Source organism: Garra rufa, chromosome 11 (assembly GCF_049309525.1).
Source record: "Garra rufa chromosome 11, GarRuf1.0, whole genome shotgun sequence".
Taxonomy (NCBI): Eukaryota; Metazoa; Chordata; class Actinopteri; order Cypriniformes; family Cyprinidae; genus Garra; species Garra rufa.
Window position 1 is genome coordinate 2,868,365 of NC_133371.1, and position 23,893 is coordinate 2,892,257.

The window sequence follows — 23,893 nt, forward strand, 5'->3', positions numbered from 1 at the left end:
TGATTTATTTTTAATTTTACATTTTTATGATTTAACTAGTTGCCTTTCATTAAACTCACAAACCCTCTGCAGTTCCTTTACAAACCCCAGTTTGGGAAACCTTGATGTAGGCCTAATATAATGTTTAATGCACTTCATGTTGTTTATTACAATGAAAGGAATATATTTTCTCGCTCTTTGTATTTTTACATCATTATGGTACACAATTATCCAATGATAAACGAGTTGAATCAAAAGGAATCTGAAAGTAAGCTGATTATATTATCTAAAATGCATGATGTAATGGATTACTTTACTGACTACTATTTTTGTCATGTAATTTGGAATTAGTAATAGATTACAATTGCTAAGTAATCTACCCAGCTCTGATGATATGATACAATCAAATACAATATAATAGGCCTAAAAAGTTTATTAATATCAGATATTATTAATATATCATAATCATAAGGTGAAGTTTGTTGACAAACTCAGTTACTGAATTTAAAATTATATATTAAACATAAATTAAACAATTAAATGAATATTCAAAAATCTGTTACAGTTGAGAAAAGAATGTGTAATTAAATGACAGTTACTTGAAATTATGAAAATGTTAACGATTACAAAGAGGAGTTTCATCTGAATATTTTCACACACAAACCTTATTAAATTCTTTCCAAAATTGCATTGGCTGCTCTAAAAGAGTTTAGGACACAGAATAGGACATGTTTTTTTTTTGATAACCGTTTTATTTCCTATTTAGGCTTGTGTATGTGCTTTATTTTGGAAGGAATTGTTAGATGTCAGTGTTTCTTGTTATATGTATGCAAATATTTAATTTCAAAAACACTATCATAGCTATTAAACTATATCTTTTTATTATTTTAATCTGTATTTAACCTCAAAAAGAGGAGCTAAAGTCTAATTTAGTGGTGACTGAAAAATTTAATTGTGAAGGAAAGTCTAACAGTAATCAGTGTTGAGTACTATACTCTTAAAAATAAAGGTTCTTTATTGGCATTGATGGTTCATGAAGAATCTTGAACATCCATGGAAGCTTTTAAATGCAGAAACGGTTCTTTATAGTCAATATAGATTTTTAAAATGTTCTTCAAAATGATTCTTTTAAGAACAGTTTACTGAAAGGTTATTTGGGGAACCAAAAATGGTTCTTCTATGGCATCACTGCAAAAATACTGTAAGGTCAACCCTGTCTGCTTTAAATATTTCAAAATGATTAACGGTTTAGAAAAAAAAATCGTTTTTTCTTCGAAATTTAAATTTAGAAAAGTAATCAAATGTAATTAGTTACATTACTTTAAAAAAGTAATTAAAATAGTTACACTACTTATTACATTTTAAATAGGGTAACCTGCCTAAAATGGACGAGTTTTCATTTGAATTTCTCAAAATTGCAAGCTTTAAGTTATAAAATGCTCCATCCATGTTAAAGTCTGTCAGAGAACAAATAGTGAAGCCTGTCAGTCAGTTATAAAGTGGGCCAGTAAATGCAAATAAAATCAATTGTTGTAATATGTTATGTAATCTGTCACAGCTTCTGAAAACAGTGCAAATGAAATGCTACAGTCAAGCCCGAAATTATTCATACCCCTGGCAAATTCAATCAGCAAGTTTTTTTTTAATTATTATTAGAAATGACCCAGATGTCTCCCAGAAAATAAAAAGACGATGTACAAGAGGCATCTTTGTGGAAAAAAAATTGTCATTTTTTATTTATATTTGAACAAAAATTAACATGTCCAAAATTATTCATGCCCTTCTCAATAATCAATAGAAAAGCCTTTATTGGCTATTACAGCAATCAAAGGCTTCCTATAATTGCTGACAAGGTTGTTGCCTGGTCCACCGGCTGAAAAACACCCCCAAAACATTAGGTTCCCACCACCGTGTTTGACAGTGGGGATGGTGTTCTTAGGGTTGAAGACTTCTCCTTTTTTACGTCTAATGAAGGCTACATCATTGTGGCCAAACAATCAATTTTTGTTTTATCTGACCATAAAACAGAAGACCAGAAGTCTTCTTCTTTGTCCAGATGAGCATTTGCAAAGGCCAAGCAGGCTTTTGTGTGCCTTATCTGGAGAAGTAGTGTCCTCCTTGGTCTGCGTCCGTGGAACCCAGCGGTGTGCAGTGTCTGTTGGACTGTCTGCCTTGAGATGTTGCCACCAGCAGAGCCCAGATTCATCAGGATGGCCTTGGCGGTGATCCTTGGATTCTTTTTTATCTCTCTCACTATCCTCCTGGCCAGCACAGGTGTCAATTTTGGCTTCCGACCACATCCTCTGAGATTTTTCACAGTGCGGAACGTCTTGTATTTTTTAATAATACTTTGCACTGTAGCCACTGGAACTTCAAAACATTTAGATATGGTCTTAAAGCCCTTTCCTGACTTGTGAGCAGCCACAATGCGCAGCCGCAGGTCCTCAGTGAGCTCCTTTGTCTTAGCCATGACTGTCCACAAACCAACAGCAGAGAGCTTCAGTTTTTCACCTGTTGACTTGATTAAAACAGCTGCTCCCAATGAATCAGGGTAATTAGGATGCTTTAGAACAGCTTTGACTATTTGGAATGGTATAGAACTTTGGATTTTCCCATAGACTGTGACAGTTTGCAAAGGGTATGAATAATTTTGGACATGTCACTTTTTGTTCAAATGTAAATAAAAGCTGAGAATTTTTTTTTCCCACAATGATGCCTCTTGTACATCGTCTTATTATCTTTTGGGAGAAGCCTGTGTCATTTCTGGTCCAAAAAAAAACCTTGCTGGTTGAATAAAAGTAACTTTAAGTCAGAATTTGCAAGGGGTATGAATAATTTCGGGCTTGACTGTATTTTTAACATTTAAAATTTCATCTCCACAAAACATTGTGTCATTATTTTGAACTATGTTTATGACAAAAATGATTGCATATAGATGCATGGATAGATAATTAGATGAATGGCCTTATTGATCCTTGAAATTAAGCAACTGCAATCCAATCTTTATAGCACACAGTAACTAGAAAACACTCTGATAAATATAGGATACGTATTTGTTGTATAGCACACAGAATGTGGGAAAACATGAAGGAGATGCACATACACAGATGGCAGACGACATTAAAAGCTTCTCTGTCAGATTCATTGACTATTGGATTGTGTAAATGTGGTGTGATGATGGGAGAAGCAGACAGTCTATTGTGTAATAGCAGCAGGCGGAAAAACACCATGTTGACTTTTCTGCCCGCTGCTAATGATTTTATATGGATCACCTGTAGATCCATGAACATGTCAATCAGTGTCCTGCTGTGTGACATTATCTCATCTAAAACAATCCCAGATGAAGCCCATGACCCTAAATAATTCATTTTTACATAACATTATTACATGGTGTTAAAGAGGAAATTGTGGACTTTTCTAAGATTGCAAATGTCTGGTTTGGTCATGTCAGCTTCCCCTTGTTGATTGTAAAACTGCTGACACCACAGTACAATATTGTAAAGAAGAGCAGAAGGTACATTATGGTGACAGCATTATTAAGTTTAAAGTCACAGTGTGTTTTGTTCATTTTTGAAAAGGTATAGAATTCAAATTCTGTCATCATTTACTCACCCTGTATTTTTATGTTTTTTTTTACCATCAATTGTTTGGTTACCCACGTACTTTAAAATATCTTCTTTAGTATTCAGCAGAAGAAAGAAATTCATTCAGGTTTAAAACAAGTGGAGTGTAAGTAAACGATGTCAGAATTTCAATTCTGGGTGGACTTTAGGAAGGCCAAAAGTGGCCTTGTGAATGGACAGTAAGCTATGTGAGATGTTAAAAGCAAAAAGTGTTAAAAAGTCATGCGATAGCTTTAATACTTTTTGTAAATGCATGAACCCAAGTAATAATTGAGAATGTTAAATATCTCTTTTACTTAGTGAAGAAGAGAACAGAAGTGTCTTCAACTGAACTGCTACATTACTGTAAAAATGAAAAGAGAAAAAGACATGATTAGTAGGAAACCAATTACAGTTTAAAAGTAAAAAAATTGGGCCATTCCACCAAAAGGGTGCCATTTCTGTCCCCAGGACATAAGATGTACAAATATGCATAAAAATTAACTATTAAAAACATTTTATTATTAAGCAAAGTGCCCTGCACATTAATCTGACTGCAAATTTAAAATATTTAATTTAAAAAATTATTAAAAACTACCTAAACCACTGAAAATATAGCATGTATGCATGTCCCCAGTGTCTAATGCTACATTTTAACATGAAATATAATGTTTAAAATCCTTTGGAAATCATTTATATTGTTCGTTTTTGTATACCTCCATATCCCATCTGTGATTTAAATATATTGATTTCAAAATAAATGTATAATAGTTTAGATATAATAGACATTTAGTCATGTCCCCAGGTTTTCACTCAGTCCTGTTACCCTAACTCATTCCTGTCATGATCTGGGCTGCGGGTCTCCCCTCAGCCTCCTGAGGTCGCTGTTCCTACACTGCACTTCCTGATTGCATTCACCTGTCTTTGTCATTAGCACTGATTTCACTCACATCTGTTCACAATCATCTGGTCTTTAAGAACTCTCACCTTTCACTCCTGTTTCATGGCTGCATTGTCTTTCGTCCTGTCTGTCTGCTGTGTTCCTGATTCCTGACCTTGACCGTGTTCCCTGTTTTGTTCTTTTGAGTTTATGTTGGATTTTGCCGTGTTGGCTTTTGGTTTATGTTTAATTGTGTTTTGTTTGGTTATTTACATTAAAGATCATTTTTTCCTGCATTTGGACCCATCCCTCCCTTTCCCAACCGTGACAGAATGCAGCCATCAACAGTGGGTCCAGCGGGTGAGAGGTCTTTCGAGGCGGCGTCAGCCGCCCGCTTCAAGACCATCTACGCCTGTTTGGCGGCGATGGACGCCCTTAGTGCTGAGGCGGCGCGGATGCGCCCCTACTTTATGGCGAGGGCAGAGGCGTTTTTTCGAGGGAGGGCGGTGACCGCTCTCTCTGTTCCTGACGCGGAGGTGACCACTCTCTCTGTTCCGGACGCGGCGGTGACCGCTCTCTCTGTTCCTGACGCGGAGGTGACCGCTCTCTCTGTTCCGGACGCGGCGGTGACCGTTCTCTCTGTTCCTGACGCGGCGGTGACCGCTCTCTCTGTTCCTGACGCGGAGGTGACCGTTCTCTCTGTTCCTGACGCGGCGGTGACCGCTCTCTCTGTTCCTGACGCGGAGGTGACCGCTCTCTCTGTTCCGGACGCGGCGGTGACCGCTCTCTCTGTTCCGGACGCGGCGGTGACCGCTCTCTCTGTTCCGGACGCGGAGGTGACCGCTCTCTCTGTTCCGGACGCGGAGGTGACCGCTCTCTCTGTTCCTGACGCGGAGGTGACCGCTCTCTCTGTTCCGGACGCGGCGGTGACCGCTCTCTCTGTTCCGGACGCGGAGGTGACCGCTCTCTCTGTTCCTGACGCGGAGGTGACCGTTCTCTCTGTTCCTGACGCGGCGGTGACCGCTCTCTCTGTTCCGGACGCGGCGGTGACCGTTCTCTCTGTTCCTGACGCGGCGGTGACCGCTCTCTCTGTTCCTGACGCGGCGGTGACCGCTCTCTCTGTTCCGGACGCGGCGGTGACCGTTCTCTCTGTTCCTGACGCGGCGGTGACCGCTCTCTCTGTTCCGGACGCGGCGGTGACCGCTCTCTCTGTTCCGGACGCGGCGGTGACCGCTCTCTCTGTTCCGGACGCGGCGGTGACCGTTCTCTCTGTTCCTGACGCGGCGGTGACCGCTCTCTCTGTTCCTGACGCGGCGGTGACCGCTCTCTCTGTTCCGGACGCGGCGGTGACCGTTCTCTCTGTTCCTGACGCGGCGGTGACCGCTCTCTCTGTTCCGGACGCGGCGGTGACCGTTCTCTCTGTTCCTGACGCGGCGGTGACCGCTCTCTCTGTTCCTGACGCGGAGGTGACCGCTCTCTCTGTTCCTGACGCGGCGGTGACCGCTCTCTCTGTTCCGGACGCGGCGGTGACCGCTCTCTCTGTTCCGGACGCGGCGGTGACCGCTCTCTCTGTTCCGGGCGCGGCGGTGACCGCTCTCTCTGTTCCGGACGCGGCGGTGACCGCTCTCTCTGTTCCGGACGCGGCGGTGACCGCTCTCTCTGTTCCGGACGCGGCGGTGACCGCTCTCTCTGTTCCGGACGCGGCGGTGACCGCTCTCTCTGTTCCTGACGCGGCGGTGACCGCTCTCTCTGTTCCGGACGCGGCGGTGACCGCTCTCTCTGTTCCGGACGCGGCGGTGACCGCTCTCTCTGTTCCGGACGCGGCGGTGACCGCTCTCTCTGTTCCGGACGCGGCGGTGACCGCTCTCTCTGTTCCGGACGCGGCGGTGACCCCTCTCTCTGTTCCGGACGCGGCGGTGACCGCTCTCTCTGTTCCGGACGCGGCGGTGACCGCTCTCTCTGTTCCGGACGCGGCGGTGACTGCTGGCGTTCCTCTGGCAGCTATGCCAGCTCACGTTCCTCTGGCGACTGACGTTCCTCTGGCGGCGAAGCCAACTCATGTTCCTCCGCTGCACGGGCCTGGCCCGCCATCCCTCCCCCTGATTCACCTTCCACCGTTCCTCCTCCCTCCAGATGGTTTGTTTTGTTTTTGTTTTTTTCGTTGGAAACGTCTGGAAGCCGTTCCCTAGAGGGGGGGTAATGTCATGATCTGGGCTGTGGGTCTCCCCTCAGCCTCCTGAGGTCGCTGTTCCTACACTGCACTTCCTGATTGCATTCACCTGTCTTTGTCATTAGCACTGATTTCACTCACATCTGTTCACAATCATCTGGTCTTTAAGAACTCTCACCTTTCACTCCTGTTTCATGGCTGCATTGTCTTCTGTCTCGTGTGTTATTTTGTGTTCCTGATATTCCTGACCGTGTTCTTGATTTTGTTATTTTGTGTTTCAGTTTATGTTCAGTTTGTGCCGTGTTGGCCTTTTGGTTTATGTTTATTTTGTTTGTTTAATTAAAAACCCTCTTCCTGCACTTGGACCCAGATTTCCTCATTTCCTAACCGTGACAATTCCCCCTCTAAAAAACAGGGAAAATTCCACAAAACACAAGATTTTCAACATAATATTGCAACATCTGGATCTTCTGACGGCAATGAAATGACCGAAAGCATGTGATCTTATTTTCTTTTCCGTATATTTGATGATATTGTAATGGTGGCAGGGAGTGTCATTATAAATATTCAGACCTGTTACCTAAATTATTTCTTAGATGTTACTTGTTTATTTTAAAAAATACAAATCTTTGGTGAATCACTCTAATTTGCTGAGTATCCTCATAATATTAGTATGTATTTCATGTGGCTATATTTTATGTATTTGCTCATTTTAACCTAAAATGTCAATCCTGTTACTCATATACAATGTAAAAAGTTTTCACCAGTTTCAACTTAAAAACTTAAGTTTAGCAGTTAAATCAACTTAAGTAATTTAAACTCACAAGTTATATCAACTCATTTTTATTGTAATAAGTAAAAATGACTTGTAGTTTTAAGCTGATTTAACTTCAAAACTTAAGGCAGCTGCTGAACTTAGGTTTTTAAGTTGAATCTGGTGAAAACTTTTTACAGTGTACTCATGTGTATGAATGAGTGTTTTATCAATTTAAATATTAGGCTACATCCAAATTAATGTAAATAAATTTGAAAATGCATCTTTTTCTCAACGTTTTGGTCTTTTATCCACACTGAGACAATGATTTTGCCCAGAGAAAACTTGGTTGTTCCTGCATTGTTTTTTTATATTATGACAGGAAATGTACTTGCAATATCTGCAATATCAACATGGAATTGCATTTGAGTGTGACCTGTGCTGTAAGAAAGTTTATTATTTTTAATATAATTTTTAATTTAATATTTAATATTTTTTATTTTTAATTATTTATATCTTATCTCATAACCCGTCCTCTACCCCTAAACATAACCCTAACAAAAACCTCTGCAGACCACTAGATTTAAATAGAAACATGATTTTGCCTTTTTTTAGCTACTAGTCAGTGTTTAACACTCTTTACTATATCAGTTCAAGCAGTAATACTTCACATGTAGTCAAACCTATATACTAATATAATTGATATTTATTCCTGTTACCCGGTTTCAATCCTGTTACCAGGCCTTTTTTCTTAAAAAAAAAAAAAAAAGTTAAACGACTAAGTTTGGTCCATAATTTGTGTCATTGTTTAATAAATTGTATCACAAAAAATTGATAAACTTGATGTTCGAACTTTAAAATAAAAAAAAAATAGTTTGTGTACTTTAGAAAAATACACCTTGTGTAGATAAATAGTGATTTTATTATGATAAATATTATTTTTTTTGACCATGAAACCAACAATTTCTTTAAAATAAACACTTGCCTGAGAGGAAAATAAATGAATTTGTTAACATAGTTTTAAACATGCTTTTTAAAAGACATACCTGTTTTGGTAACAGGACTGAAAAAATCTTCCATCTTCCACTTTAAAATTCTGTAAAAATAAATAGGTTACCTGAGATGGACCAAAACATATTTTCAATAGTAAATATGCGTATTACTAGATTCAATCTAGTAAAAGCTAGTAAAATAAATAAAAATTCTCTATTGGTGGAATGGCCCACAGACATTTTAAGAAACATTTCAGGATTAATGGCAGTTCTACAGGGAACAGTAAAAAAAACATGTTTCACATTTCCCATCATATATAAGCCTAATTGTCTAACCTTTTCACACCTACAGGAGGTGCACACACCCAGTTAGAAAACATGTATTCTTCAGTAGCTCATGACAGCATGATGACCTCATTTCCGGTAGGTCCCCTCATCAGACGGCCGGTGGCGCGCTTGGTCGTATTTTAGAGCTCGATCCCGTGCAGTCAGTGGCAGTCGGAGACGCGCAACATTCCACACGCGCTCAGAGCGGGATCAACGCACAGTGGGGAAACACAGGAGAGAGACACACACAACAACCGCTCGAGGACCGTTCACTGAGCTGTTTTCTGTTTAATAGCCTCTTTTAAGAATCCACAGCGGGATAATTTCAGCACAAATCCCAGCAGAGAGTAACCGTGGAAGATGGGTTTAGTCTCGGCTGTGTCTGTGCTCATTCTGGCCATCGCTGTTCCGAGTCTAGCCGGATACATTGAGGTACGTGCGCACTAATATTTCACCCTCGTTTTCGTTATTACCTTGTATTGTTTACACTCATCTTTCTGTACTAGAAACGTCTTTTCGTATTAATATTACTATCCCTGGATAAGGAATATTTTACAAAAATCCTCAGCATATGAAGTCATTAATCTGACAAGACTATTTAAAGTGTTTCTTGTGTTTATTTATATCAATAGGATACCATAGGAGTCACTAATTCCAATTTAATAGAAATAAGTGTTATTTCCTAAGTTGTCTTTAGTCTAGACTGAGTAAAACAAACACAAATGTTTTTGTTTAGACCAGCTGTGAAGGTTAAACACCTTTATCTTTTCACCGTGGTATTTATTTACGTGTTGTTGTGTTGGAAAGCTAAACCCCAAACAACATTGATCTTATCGTGGTGTCAGTTGGATGTCCTCAGTAGCTAATATCTGAATGTAAACTCACGTTAAAGGTCTTTAAACACCTTTTTAACCAGTCATGGTAGTTGCTTTTTTATTTCATAAATGTATCATGGACTATAACTGATCTTGCATTGGAGAATATCAACACTTTTCCCTAATGGCTCTATCAGGAGAGACTTTTCAAAGGTTTGGTTTTACATTTGGCTTGTTGTGAAATGACAGAAGCAGGAATCAAAGTGGCTTTAAAATATTTGATCGGGTTCATCATGTATAGCTTTTAGGTTTTTGCTCTTATCTGTGTTTCTTAACATGACAAGGTTTAGTTGATAAATCACTCCCCATGTTAAAGGACAAGTGTGTATTTTTCTGAGAACACCGCGTCAGGCTTGTGAAACGTGTCAGTTGCTTTCACAGTAGGCAAATTATGCAAATGAATTCATGTGGTATTTTAAAGGAAGTCAAGTTTATGGACCCATTACATTAGCAAAGCTCTCACGCCTTTCCTGGACGATCCCTGGCTGTCTGGTTGGTATATAAACCTTACCTAATCACAGCTGCCCTTGTCCTAAAGGCATATTTGCGCTTTTACATGTGTACCAATAGTCCTTTTTCCGATGACGTGCTCTTCCAATAAGAGCTCACCCTGCAGGCATGATATAACAAATTATGAAACAATTATTTTCAATGCTAGAAATCATGTCAGTGACGCACTGCAATGAATAATGAAATCCCTTTGTTGCTAATTGATGCATTTAGAGAGAAAGGAGCTGCCTGTGGTTCACCATCACGAGGAGGTGCGGCGAAATGCATAGATCAGCATTACTGTAGAAAATCAAAGAATCATTTTACCTTCAAATCAATATTATGACCCTATTGTATTTCTGTTATCGCTGCTTTTGTCTTTGTTATACATTTGACACTGTATCCTTGATTGTTTTGATCTGACAGCTCCTCGGGCGTACGATTACCATGGTAAAGTGTTATTTTGAGGCAGGTGTGTGTTTCCAGAGTGTGTGCAGCGTAGTGTTTCTGGTCAGCGGGAGTTTGATGCTGAGCTAGTGAGTCTCGTTGACCTCAGACCTGATTTATAACCTGGCCGGGAAAGTTCTGCAGAGGTGTTCAGTGCAGCCCTGAGCTCTGGCTAACTGAACTGCTGGAGAACTGCATCCATTGAAACCTTGAGTTTCTCTCTCCCCACTGCTGGCAATGGGAATTATTCCTTTGCTTCTGCCAGGTGTCATTGTGTTTTGTAGGAGACAAAGGGAATGTGTTATAATCACACTGGGCTGTCTGTTTGAGTGTTGATGCTTTGCAACTCTCTGAAGCTGGTGCAAGCTTGGATTTGGCTTTTTGTTTCCTCAGCTGTGGATATGTCCCTGTTTTATTTTGTCACATCTATATGTTATATAACCAGGACACATCCGGGCTCAACAATAAGGATTTTTCCTGTTCAGATTTAGTCTTGCCTTGAGAGGTTCACTAAAACATTTAGCTTTGTTTTACCTGCATATTTTTAAGTGTAGTGACAGAATATATTTCTTAACATAGTAAATTAATATGAATTAAAATGTATTTAACAGACAAATTTACACCATTTTTAAACTTCACAATAGCATTCAAAAGATTGGGGTCATTTATTTAATTTTTTCTTTCATTTTTGCCAATGCTGCATTTATTTGATCAAAAATAAATGCTTAGAAAACAGTAAAATTGTAAAATATATTTACAATTTAAAGTAAGTGCTTAATATTTTAATATATGCAAAGCTGAGTTTTCAGTTGTATGTAACTTTTTTAGGGTTTTAATTTTTATTATTGTAATACATTTTCAGTCAAAGGTTTTTGGAAAGTAAGATTCCATTCATTTGATCCAAAGTACAGCAAAAAGTCAAATTTTAAAATATTTTTGCTATTTAAAATAGCTGCATTCTATTTGAATATTAAAAAAAAAGTAATTTCAAAGCTGAATTTTTAGCATAACTTCTCCAGTCACATGATCCTTCAGAAATCATTGTTCAGAAAGTTCAGAAGAACAGCATTTACTTAATGTTTTGTGACATTATAAATGCTTTATCATTAATTTGATAAATTTAAAGCATCCATGCTAAATAAAAGTATTAATTTCTATTTAATTAATTAGAATTAATAATTTTCTGAAAATTAAGCTTTGATCACAGGAATAAATTACATTTGAAAATATATTCAACTGTGCTTTGGATCAAATAAATGTTGGCTTGGTGAGCAGAAGAGACTTCTTTGAAAACAAATCTTATTGCAAAAAAAAAAAAAACATTTAGACTGGCTCTGTAAACTTAAATATAATGCAACTCTGTATGGTAAACTTGATTGACAATTTAATAAGAAAACAATTGGCAAGTGTTGAAACATCACATCTCCTTGTTTTTCACCGACTTGCACTATGAGCATTGCTTTTTTAAAAACAGCATGTCAAGTCATATAAACAGACCCCTGTGTCAGTTTGGTTGCATTCTCTTTCACTTTTTTTGAATGCAAGAATGATTTCTTTCTTAGCAGACCCTGTCACATACAGGTTCTGTTTAGTAAGGGGTTATTGGTGCAACCTGAATTGACGGCATAAATGCAGCACTGGGCTGAAGCTTCGGCCTTGAGCCATCCTTATTGTTAAGCCCTGAATGTTTTACCAAATCCTGTTTTGTTCGCTCTCATGCCATGTGTCAGTTTTCGCTTGTACAGCTTGCATAATGACTGGCCCTACTGCTTGTTTTTTTTTTCTATGAGTTGTCAGAGATGTGTAATTAAAAGAACAAATAAATGGGGGAAAATGTTTTGTGAACCAATAATTTTAAAATTAGTTCCTATACAAATTTACAGAAATAAACTGCCCAACCCAAAGCCCAGCCTTGCTGATATAACATGTTGCCAACTAATGCAACACAGGCATGCATGAATTTAACTGGCACCAAATCATATTTGTGACCCTGGACCACAAAACCAGTCTTAAGTCGCTGGGGTATATTTGTAGCAATAGCCAAAAATACATTGCATGGGTCAAAATTTTAGATTTTTCTTTTATGCCAAAAATCATTAGGAAATTAAGTAAAGATCATGTTCCATGATGATTCTTTGTAAAATTCCTACTGTAAATACATCAAAATGTAATTTTTGATTAGTAATATGCATTAAGAACCTAATTTGGACAACTTTAAAGGTGATTTTCTCAGTATTTTGATTTTTGTGCACCCTCAGATTCCTGATTTTCAAATAGATGATATAGATCTCGGCCAAATATTGCCCTATCATAACAAACCATATATCAATAGAAAGCTTATTTATTGAGTATTCATATGAAGTATACATCTCAGTTTTGTAAAATTTAACCTTATGACTGGTTTTGTGGTCCAGGGTCACATTTGTGCTGTGTGCAAAGCTTGCTTGCTCTCACATTTAATGTTTTCACTTATAGGCACATGCTAACATGAATGAAGTGTTTATTTTAAATGCTTAAAGCAATGTCCTGTGTGCTCTAGTAACCTGCTGCTGGCACAGACACGGCAGATTCCGATAATAACATGAGTGATCAAGCAAATTAAAAACACTGAACTTGGCGTACTTGGGAGTTACGCAACCCAGCTATTGTCACTGTGTAGGTTTAAGAGAAAAAGAGCTTGTAAAATTTTCTCAGTGGTTGAGTGGGAGACTCTGCGCTCTTTTCCAAGACTCCGAGATGGTAAACAAAAAGTGTTGTCTCTTCTCCAGCTTGCTCGAGGGCCCACCTTGCTCTCGTTACGCAGTCGTGCAGCACTGCCTCCTATGATGGGTCTCTTGTGATGATTCATTGCAAGGCGTAATTAAACAAAAGCTTAAAAGTCAACATGAAATCTAATTGGACCACATTCCTGGGTTTATTTTGCTCTTTTCATCAATGCATGTTATAAAAAAGGTTGTTTTTGTAAATCTTCCTCCTATTTTGCTCAAAGTACATTATTGGACATTTAAAAAAAAAAAAGCTTCTCCCAGAAATATTATTAGAGTTATCAAATAGCGATTTAAGTGTTTTTTTTATTTTTTTATTTTTAATTTAAAGGGGTCATCGGATGCCCGTTTTCCACAAGTTCATATGATTCTTTTGGATCTTAATGAAAAGTCTCTAATATACTTTGGTTAAAAATTCTTAATAGTAGTGTAAAAAAAAACACCCTTTAACCTTGTCAAAATCAGCTCTGCAAAATATCAGCTCATTTTATTGCATGGGCCCTTTAAATGCAAATGAGCTCTGCTCGCCCCGCCCCTCTCTGCTGATGGATTACGAGCTGTAATGTTTAGTTTAGCTGCATTTAGCCCCGTTTATCGGCGAAACTTGCCAACAAGCACATTATTAAGAAAGGCCATTTGCAAAGATGCATGAAAAACCCTTATCCTCACTTCTGCTGTGGGTGAAGCTGCATCACGAATGATTCACACGAACATAGACGCATATGTAGATTGGGATCGGCGCTTTCCTTTTGAAAACGAAAGTAACGTTGTCCTCTGCCTCTTCAGCGGCTCATATGTCGGGAGTAAATGACTACAGCTATGTTCATGATTACATCCAACAACAGAACACCTCAATCGCTCAATTAGAGTCTTCCTCTGCACCTGAGTCACACAGTGGTGATCGTATTGGGACTGTTTCAGCTCGGTGAGGGTGGGTTTAAGGTAAGACGCTCATGTCAATCAACTGTGTTTCATCACAACGACAAGAAGCTGAGAATGACCTGATTTTAAAAAGGGGATATTACTTTTAAAGATAAAAAAAAAATACCACTGGGTGGATTTTTATCATTGTAGGGTGGTTGTGTACACAAACTACCAACACACATTAATGTTTAAACAACATGTAAAAGTTAGTTTTGCATCCGATGACCCCTTTAAAACTAAGCCTAACTTATTAAAAATGTATTATTATTTAAATGTATCCATTGATGCTGGTATGGCATAAACAATTAATACAGAAAATAAAACATATCAGCTTTTTGGCTGATATCCAATCCATTCTGGTACAGAATGTCCACTTTCCACAGTCAGTGTCCTGCCTTATATTTCTTCCCATTGAATATCCTATTTCCACTCACATTATAGATGTTTAATGGGTTGTGAGTGCCTTTTCATGTTGACTTTTTTTCTAAATATAGTTTGTTCTGATCAAATCTTCCACTCAGTTAGAGATCCAAAGTTATCTAAAGTCAAGGCACTGAATTCTTTGGTTTCCGCATCTGTGTTTGGTTTACCACATGCTGTGGTTTTGTGTGTGTATGCGTGAATCTTTGCAGGGGTGATTCTGTCTGCAGCCTTTGATGGTGCACAATCTATTTGTATGCAGACTTCATTGTATGGATGTGTTTGCAGGGCTTTTAATAGCATGGATTGCTCACACCAGGGGTGATGAATGGATGTCGGTGAGGGGCTATTGTAAGCTCTGAATGGGTGCAAGCATCCTGACCAGCACAAGGACCCGACTGGGACATAACTCCATGTGTGTTTATCAGATGCGATGACAGCCAGGCTGGAGATCAGATGTTAATTGCCACATTGTGCATGTCTCTTGATGTGATGCTCAGTGGAAGCATACAGAGTAACTGGCGTTTGTTTTTCAGTGCTGTTTATGTACCTCTGAGACATTTAGATTTGACTAACAGGAAGTAATGCTAATTTTCTGAGACTCCTGTGCTCTCACAGAACCATCTGTTTTAATTGTCAGTTAGTTAGATATATTCAAAAGGGACATGTCATTAAAAATCTGACTTTTTCCATGTTTAAAGAAGTTCACTTCCAGAACAACAATTTACAGATAATTTACTCACCCCCTTGTCAGCCAAGATGTTCGTGTCTTTCTTTCTTCAGTCAATAAGAAATTAAGTTTCTCGGGGAAAATTATCTCCATATAGTGGACTTCAATGGTGCCCCCAAGTTCGAATTTCCAAAATGCAGTTTAAATGCAGCTTCAAATGGCTCTAAACGATCCCAGCCGAGGAAGAAGGGTCTTGACTAAACGATTGGTTATTTTCTAAACAAATTGACAATTTATTTACTTTTTAACTTCAAACGTGTGAACTCTGTTTTTGCAGTTCAATACAGTTGTGTGTCAAATACAGGTATGTCGAAAAAACTCATTTTCTTTACAAAAAAAAAGGTAAAACGGCGATGTAGGATGATTTTGAAGAAGAAAAAAAAACAAGATTGGAGTTTTTCGACATACACTAACTGCATTGACCAGGATTACAAAGAGTATGTATGCGCATAGCAGAAACGAGACAAAACGAGCATTTGAGGTTAAAAAGTATAAAAATTGTTAATTTGTTTAGAAAATGGCCAATCGTTTTGCTAGATAACCCCTTTATTTCTCAGCTGGGATCGTTTAGAGCCATTTGAAGCTGCATTTAAACTGCATTTTGGAAATTCGAACTTGGGGGCACCATTGAAGTCCATTATATGGAGAAATTTCCTGAAATGTTTACCCTCAAACATTTCTTATTGACTGAAGAAAGAAAGACATGAACATCCTGGATGAGAAGGGGGTGAGTAAATTATCTGTAAATTTGTCCTGGAAGTGAACTTCTCCTTTAAGTGCTATAAATGCATCCACAGTGCATCTGCCAACCCAGAAAGTGTGAAAAATGACAACTCAGTAGCTGTTTTGGTAAGCCTTTCTCACAAAGCTTGTGAAAAAACAAGCCACTCAGACTTTGTTCCCCCTGTGACGTAGTAAGGGGATCTTACTATAATATTACCACCCGATAAGCAACAACAGTGTACCATTTCTAACACCATAGTGAAAGTTTGTGTGAAGCATGCTAACTGTTCTGTTGTTGGCTGCACAGTCGAGCACAGAACACTATTTAGAGCCCCAGGCTCATAGGAGACAAGAGAGCAATGGATTTATTGATTTATTTACTGTATGTTATGCAGCTGCCACACAGATCTACTGTAAACATGCAGTCGTTCCCAGCTGTTTACCTGTAGCTGAAACTCAAGCGTGTTTTTTTTTTTTAACAACGTGTGTATTTGACTGTTTAAGTGCAATAAGACGTGAAAGAGCACTCAATTTAGTACGCTCAGAAAACCTTATATCAGAAATTTAAACTAATATGGTTTAAAATGCATGATGGACAATAAAAACCAAACATGTTTTTTTGGAAGAGTATCTGAGTTGCGAGCTGTAATGACACAGCTCTATTGTGGAAAAGGGGGCGTGGAGCAGAAGCTCATTTGCATTTAAACAGACATGCTTGAAAACAGACTGTTTCTGTTTTCATTTTAAAAAGGCATTTTTAAAATGATATAATAAATTATCTCTGGGGTATTTTGAGCTGAAACTTCACAGATTCTTTCTAGGGACACATGAGACTTATATTACATCTTGTAAAAAGGAGGACGTCTAGAAAGCTTTTTTTTTTTTTTTTTTTTTAATAATTAGTATAAGAATAAATATGGCATCTGCCCTTACTAAGTTCCATGACAGGGAATTAGTCAAATTTGCTGGCGATCAACATCTCTGGTTATCTATATTTCATATTTAAGTCTGTATGACTTAAAATTATCTATTTTGAAAAACATTTTTCTCTTGCATATATGACAAACTGGACAGGTCATTATGGGCGTAGGTGGTGAAAACCATTTATTATTTTCTTTATTTTTGAGTTAACATTAAGAATATCCCATGTGTGTCTCCACATGAATTTCTGGTGGGGCAAAAAAAACCCCAAACAAACAAAGCTTTTGTCATCCCAGATAAAGTTCTGATGTTTTTACCAGCTTTTCACACATCACTCACCCTGCTAAGTGATGCACATCACAAAACATTTAGGATGTGAATTGATATGCATGTCAGGTGTGGCAGAGCTCTATTGTTGCAGTGCAGGCATTGCTGATGGTCTTGTCAGCCATTTCCTGTTCCGTAAAGCCTTAGCTATGTTAGCACCACCCTGATGCTCATCCTCTGAGCTGAGAGCTTAGTGCTTAGAGAGACACTTTCAATTATTTTACCAGCCGCTCTCAGTCTCACCACAAATCCTCTTAGCTGTAAGACACACTGAGTGCTCGACAGGAGAGAAGAGAGAACACGCTACAGCTGCGGATGCTCCGCCCGTCCATTACTGATATGATACATACACATACGCAAAAACGCTTTGATAGCCGCACCCCTGAGTGAGCTCAGACTGTGAGTCTGCACCTTTCGTCACTGACATACTTTTTGAGACTGCACCATTTATTCATAATCCTGCTCTCAATCTCTGACGATCAGCAGGCTCATTCGCGTGGTCGACTAATAGGCTAAGATTTCAGGTTAATATTGATTATTGTACTCCTTTTGAAGCTATTTTTGAGTTCAGCCATCCTGTGGCATACAAAGTACAAATTTTCCATGAGGTGTCTCCAATTATATGAGATCCTGAAATTGCAAGCACAATAATTGCACGTCAAGTTGTTTAAAATTGAGATTCAAAACAAGTTAAGCTATGTTGACACTGTTTCCGACAGTTAGACCATATGCTAGCATCTGAACAAATATGTAAAATTATGTAAATGATATTTGGTTGTTAATATGTAATTAATGGTAGGAGATAAAACTGTCAGTTTGCATTATTTGCTTCCTGAAATTGCTCAAAAAAGGGAATTAATACAATTTTCTGGCTATCAACATCTCTGGTTATCTATATGTCTGTACGACTTACAATTATTTATTTTGAAAAGCCGTTTTTCTCTTGCATATTACAAACTAGAGTGTTATTATGGGAGTAGGTGGTAAAAACCATTTATTATTTATCATTTATCATGCATTATTTGCTTCCTGTTGGGGTGCTGATTTGTTATAGACACAGATCCCTATTTCATTTAAAAAAAAAAAAATCTGCATTCTGTATTATATTTTTATTTATATTCTGTATTTAGATACAGATTTATATACAGTTTGAAATGAGGAGGACCATCAAACTTGAAATTGCTCAAAAAAAAAAAAATTTGTTGTTTTTTTTTGGACAAAATACAGTCTTTGCTGTACAGCCAATTCTGAAAATCAAAGAGAAAATATCGACTAAAAACAATTGTTTTTAAAAGTTAGATTCCAATTTTACTTTATTAATGTTTTTCTAATAAATTTTTGTTAACAAAAATTACACTTTTTGGCTTGCATTACTCCGGCCTTTAGTGTCACATTGTCCTATACTGATTTTTTGCTCAAAAATGTGTTGTAAGTTATTATCGTGCAATTGTGCTGCTTAAGGTTTTTGTATAATTTTAATGCATATTTAATGCATTCTTTCAAAACAAATGTATTAAATTGTTAAAAAAAAAATGGTCATGGTATTTTATTTTATTTATTTACTTTTTTTGGTGGAACTTATTATTGACTTCCAACTTTAGAATCGCATGAGAACTGCAGATTTTATGTTGTCTGCATGTAATTTTGTTTCAAATCTGTATCTAGTGCATCTTTTTTGGTACTCGCTCCCTATAGCTTCCTGCTTGCTTTGTGTCTGTGTTTGTGTGCGTCTCTCTTATCTGTCTGTCTGCAACTGGTTTCCTCTCTTTCTGTAAATGTCTCTCTTATCTCCTCCTGTGTGTCATGTCTGAGCGTGTCTGCCGCTTCAGGTCCCTCTTCAGGACCGGCTGCATTAGAGGAAGTTATATATAGTGAGCTCGTCAGGCAAGCCTCGCTCGCACGATCTCTCTGAATCTCTGTCTCCTGGGCGGCGCGTTCGCTCTAATTATCCAGCCCATATCCGTCCGTCTTCTCTTTGTACGAGAACGAGAGGCACCGTTACCTCCCACAGCTCGGCTCGACTCTGCTCATCACAAATTTAGACTCTCCACCATCAAAAGACTCGCGGAAGCGGGCAGATTTGCCCCTTTAGCGTGAATGCCAGCAGTCCGTTCCACCTTTAACTGCACCGTAGAGAATTGTCAGCAACTCTGGCGTTTGGAGGACATGATAGATTTTGTGGGTCTGAATATGTGCAAGAGCGTGTTCTTGTAAGCTCATTGCCTGCATCAGTAGTTGCATTGGGATGGGGTGTGACTCATCTCCTCTGCATGTGTTCACATATGAATAAAACATTTGCTGTCCTATTCAAGAGCATGTTGTTCTCTGTCACACGCACAAACAGATTCTTTCATTTCACCAAGTATGCTTATGGTCCATATCTGTGGCCATCTGTGTTTCTCTTGATGCTTAGATATTTGTGTCAAGATGGCTGAGAATGATCAGTATGTGTGTGAATTTTAGCATGGATGTTTAGAACAACGTGCTGCCTACTATTTTTACGGAAAAGTAACATGATTGTATACTGCCTTTGCCACAGCACACAGTATGCAACCAGAGCATGCTGTGTGGAATAACATCCCATAATGCATCCTAAACTGGGGTTAAATGAAAAGCTGTGAAAGAGGGGCTGCAAATATTATCAATTGCAAAAATAACCTCGAATATGATAGTGCGATATCTGAACTCCAGCAGCCGTTTCACAGTTTGTAATTGTATCACTTTGTTTGCAGTACTTCTTACAGCGAGTGTCATGGCGGACGGCCAAATCCAGTATCATTTTATAAACATTACTGTTTTTGTCACGGAATGTAGTTTTTAGAGGTTTTCAGGCGAGAATGTACTTGTTTATAGTTCAAATGTGCAGTTTGTTAATAAAGATATCGTCTATTTGAAAATTTCTGTCATGAGAGCAGTCTCATCTCGGCCAGATCTTCTGGAATTTACCAGTGACTTTGATGACTCTGTAGTGGTTAAACATGAGATATAATTCATTTTAGGCTAATCTAAGTCTAAAAGCAGTCTTTAGTTTCATTAATCTGTTATTTGTTCCAGAGCAAATAGTTTTGGAAAAATCTCATCATGTTTATGTAAGTTCAATGCTGTATATCAGAGCGCTGCCTTTGTAGTTTTGACTGAATTGCCTTGCAACTTTTATGATGGCTGCTGTTGTTGTTTATAAAAAATTCTTATTTAATATAAATAATAGTGGTATTTAATAGTGTGTTTTGTAAGGGATAATGTACAGGCAGCCGGTAGTTATCGCAGAAATAAGCCCCGACAGTGTGATCGGTCTCGTATCACACTGAATGGGCTTATTTCGCGATAACTACAGGCTGCCTGTACATTATCCTGTTTATTACACGGCTACTTGCCACATAAGGAAAAAAACTGGACATGAATATGAATTTGAAACCTTTTATTGGCATATTTGATTTAAATTAACATTTTTATCCTTCCGCCAAACGATATAGTACCTCGTGAATAACATTCAAACTATGTACATTAGTAAGACAATTTAAATAGATTAATGTCGAAATTTTCCATTGTAAATTGTGGTTGTCCAGTGTTTGTCACAAGATGGCGCCAAACGGTAATCTTTGTTGGCACGGAGGGATTTTAAACATAAAAGTAGTACCGGCTATGCGTTATTACTTTGGAGCGGTGATTATTTGAAAAGAACGAACCTGCAAATGTTTCAACTGACCAATCAGAATCAAGCATTCCAAAGAGCCGTGTAATAAATATAAATAATAGTGGTGTTTAATAATAGTGTTTAGTATTGAGAAACGGTGCATGTGTTCGTGATGCTGATTTTAGTTACACTGTTACGTCATTAGTTGGCAATGAGACTTTTTACGAGTCAGCAGTAAAGACTTTTATATTGAAAAAATGAACACAGTCACAAGCGGACGTTTTAGTTTCAACATCAGCTTAACGCAGCTAACAAATGCACTGAGCAGCGCTGTCTTCACAAATCAGCTTTAACAGATGAAAGGATATTAACATTAAGACAAAGATGACGCTTTCCTCAGTGGACCTTCAAACTGATCTGAAGAATGAATGCTGTGTCAGATGCAGGTAATCGCAATCGCAATCGCTCAGTTCATCTCTCTTATAAATCTCTACATAATACAGTGAGCTTTTACTGCAGTCGTACAATAAGCTTTCAATGAAGCAACTTAACATTTCATCATTGCTAAATCTAAAGTGACTTTTTGGAATTAGTAACAGAGGCTTGGGCTCAGCTGTTTAACTGTCAAACTGACAAAGTAGAAAGTAGTTCTGCACAAAAGAGGGCTTTTTAAAGACACACCATTGTTGTTTCTTATGTATTTACACACTTGTGCCATCAAACGGTTGTATAAACACAATATCACACTTGTAGACGTGAGATATGGCTGTATCGGCATGCTGTGATTACCTACCTATAAAATCACAGCAGTTCCAATATACAGGTATATCTCACATCTACTCATAAGTATATAGATAGAGATATATAGATATATATATATAGATATATATATATAGATAGAGATATATAGATATATAGCATTTACATTACCATTAACCTTGAACAAGTCCAATATTAATTTGATTTTTTTAGGGAGTATTTTAATTCTCAATGGTTTGGCTGACAATAAAGTTTGGGATGCCATAAACTGCTGTTTTTTTTCCCCCAGTGTGCCTTTTTTTTTTTTTTTTTTTTTTTTTTGGGCTTATTTAGTTATTTGATTCAGCTGCCAAAAGTTTTTTTGATGTTTTTCTCAAATTGGATTTAAAAAGGAAAAAAAAACTTTATTTTATAAAAATACTTATGACGAACAGCATAGCACACTACAAATGTTTAGCATTTTATACTGCATAATACTGCGTGCGATGCTGTGTTTTTTTTTTTTTTTTTTTTATTTAAACATCACTTTTTTAGTTTATAATTGGTAAGCAAAATGTCACAACTCAATCTTTTGGTCAAAATGACTCTTGTTTGCTGGAAAACCACACCCTTTTGTTACAATCGACTTCCAGCTCTCATTCAGATCTACTTCCATTCAGTCAACAACCTTAAGACAGAACCAAGTCCCTGTTCTAATTTTATTTACAATAATCCATTTCACTTGGATCATGCGTCACAACATAAAAGAACGGATCTGTCTGTACTTTTGTATCGTGACTTGTGTAATTCCATATATATCCACACCCTTTTCCAGAACCTAACTCTTCAGGACATGGCAGCCAACCTGAATGTTCATAGTGACTGACAGGCATTGTCGCTCTCCCAATTTTTCAGATTTGCTACCACATTAGCAGCTAAAATTATGCAAACTCTTCATTTGCTTTTTACAGAGCCTAGAGGTGTCACAGAACGAGTGTGATTTCTCATGACACCTTTTTCAGTGTTTCTCAGGTTGTAGGAACATTTCATGGGTTGCGTTTTCAAAATACTGAATATAGTTCAGTTTGTATATGTGTAGGGTGATCTCTCTTTTCCCACATTATGTTAATTTATATAGTCTTGAGTATACTGTGTTTTTGTTTCTGTCCTCATTTGCTTTGTGTGTGTTAAGTGGATTTTGAAGTCTGTCAGTCGCCTCATTCTTCTCTTGTCTGCCATTTGCTTGTAGGAGTGGCAGCAAATGAATCCGGGAATAAAACAAAACGCAAAACTCTTGAGTGCATGGTGTCGCTTTAATTTACATGATCAAATGCGCTTGTAAATTTCGTGTGGGAGATGACTGGAGGCTCGGATCCTCATTTGAATTCAGCTCAGGCTTTGACTCGTAGCCCCTCCTGTGTTGTGGTCTTTATTTGAATTCTAAGAGCAGGTCTCATTGAGAAGGGCATTCACAGACGGGCTTGTCTCAGTCATTCGGGTCAGTGATAGCAGGCCAGCTGCTGTGCTTATTGAGTAGTGGTCTTTAGGTAGTTTGATTTTTTTGTATCTTGAGTATGTTTATCTGGCTGGCTGTGGAATGACCAATCCTTAGCAGATTTGTTTTGTTTTAGATAGCCTCCCTCTTTCTTTTATACCTAAGTAAAAAACATAATCTCTGCCAGGTTTTCTAGGTTGACTGTGTTGGCATGTTAGTGCTGGTTAGCTGGCTTCCTGTCTAAGGCATCTGGAGTTTTATTATCTAACTATTTAGATAATACAATGACTAGTGCCAAGAACAACAAAGCTGTGCATACAAACTGACAAAACCTACCGCTCAACATGATCCAATAGGGAACAGTCATCTATCACTGCAACTAGTGGTTATTTTTTTGAAAAAAGTATAATGAACACTGGAATGGTAAGTTGTTTTTGCTGTAAAGTGGGAATGACAGTTGTTGCCACTGGGGAAGCCACTGCAGATCTTTTGTGTTTCTGTTTTCACGTAATATAGCTCGCCGGTTTATGTTTTCATTGTGCTTTAGCCAGCTAAATGAACCTTGAAATGAGTATCAGCAAGATGTAGTGTGTGTGTGGATGTAAGAAGTTGAAAGAAGTCTCTTCTTTGCTACATTTATTTGATGAAAAACAGTTGTGAAATGTTACATTTTAATATATTCCTGTGATCAAAGCTTTTTC

The 23,893-nt window shown here is 38.0% G+C and overlaps 1 protein-coding gene across 5 annotated transcripts in view; it reads left to right on the top strand.

The window, feature by feature from the left end:
• Positions 1-8,862: 8,862 nt before the first annotated feature.
• aplp2 (amyloid beta (A4) precursor-like protein 2) overlaps positions 8,863-23,893 on the top strand; it is a 123,747-nt gene continuing 108,716 nt past the window's right edge. For 4 of the 5 annotated variants that reach the window (XM_073851036.1, XM_073851038.1, XM_073851037.1 and 1 more), the window contains exon 1: positions 8,865-9,136. In XM_073851036.1, the coding sequence (XP_073707137.1) occupies positions 9,065-9,136 (72 nt within the window). In that variant the 5' untranslated portion in view covers positions 8,865-9,064. Of the gene's footprint in view, positions 9,137-23,893 lie in introns of all 5 variants that reach the window. The other variant, XM_073851040.1, reaches the window with a different exon arrangement.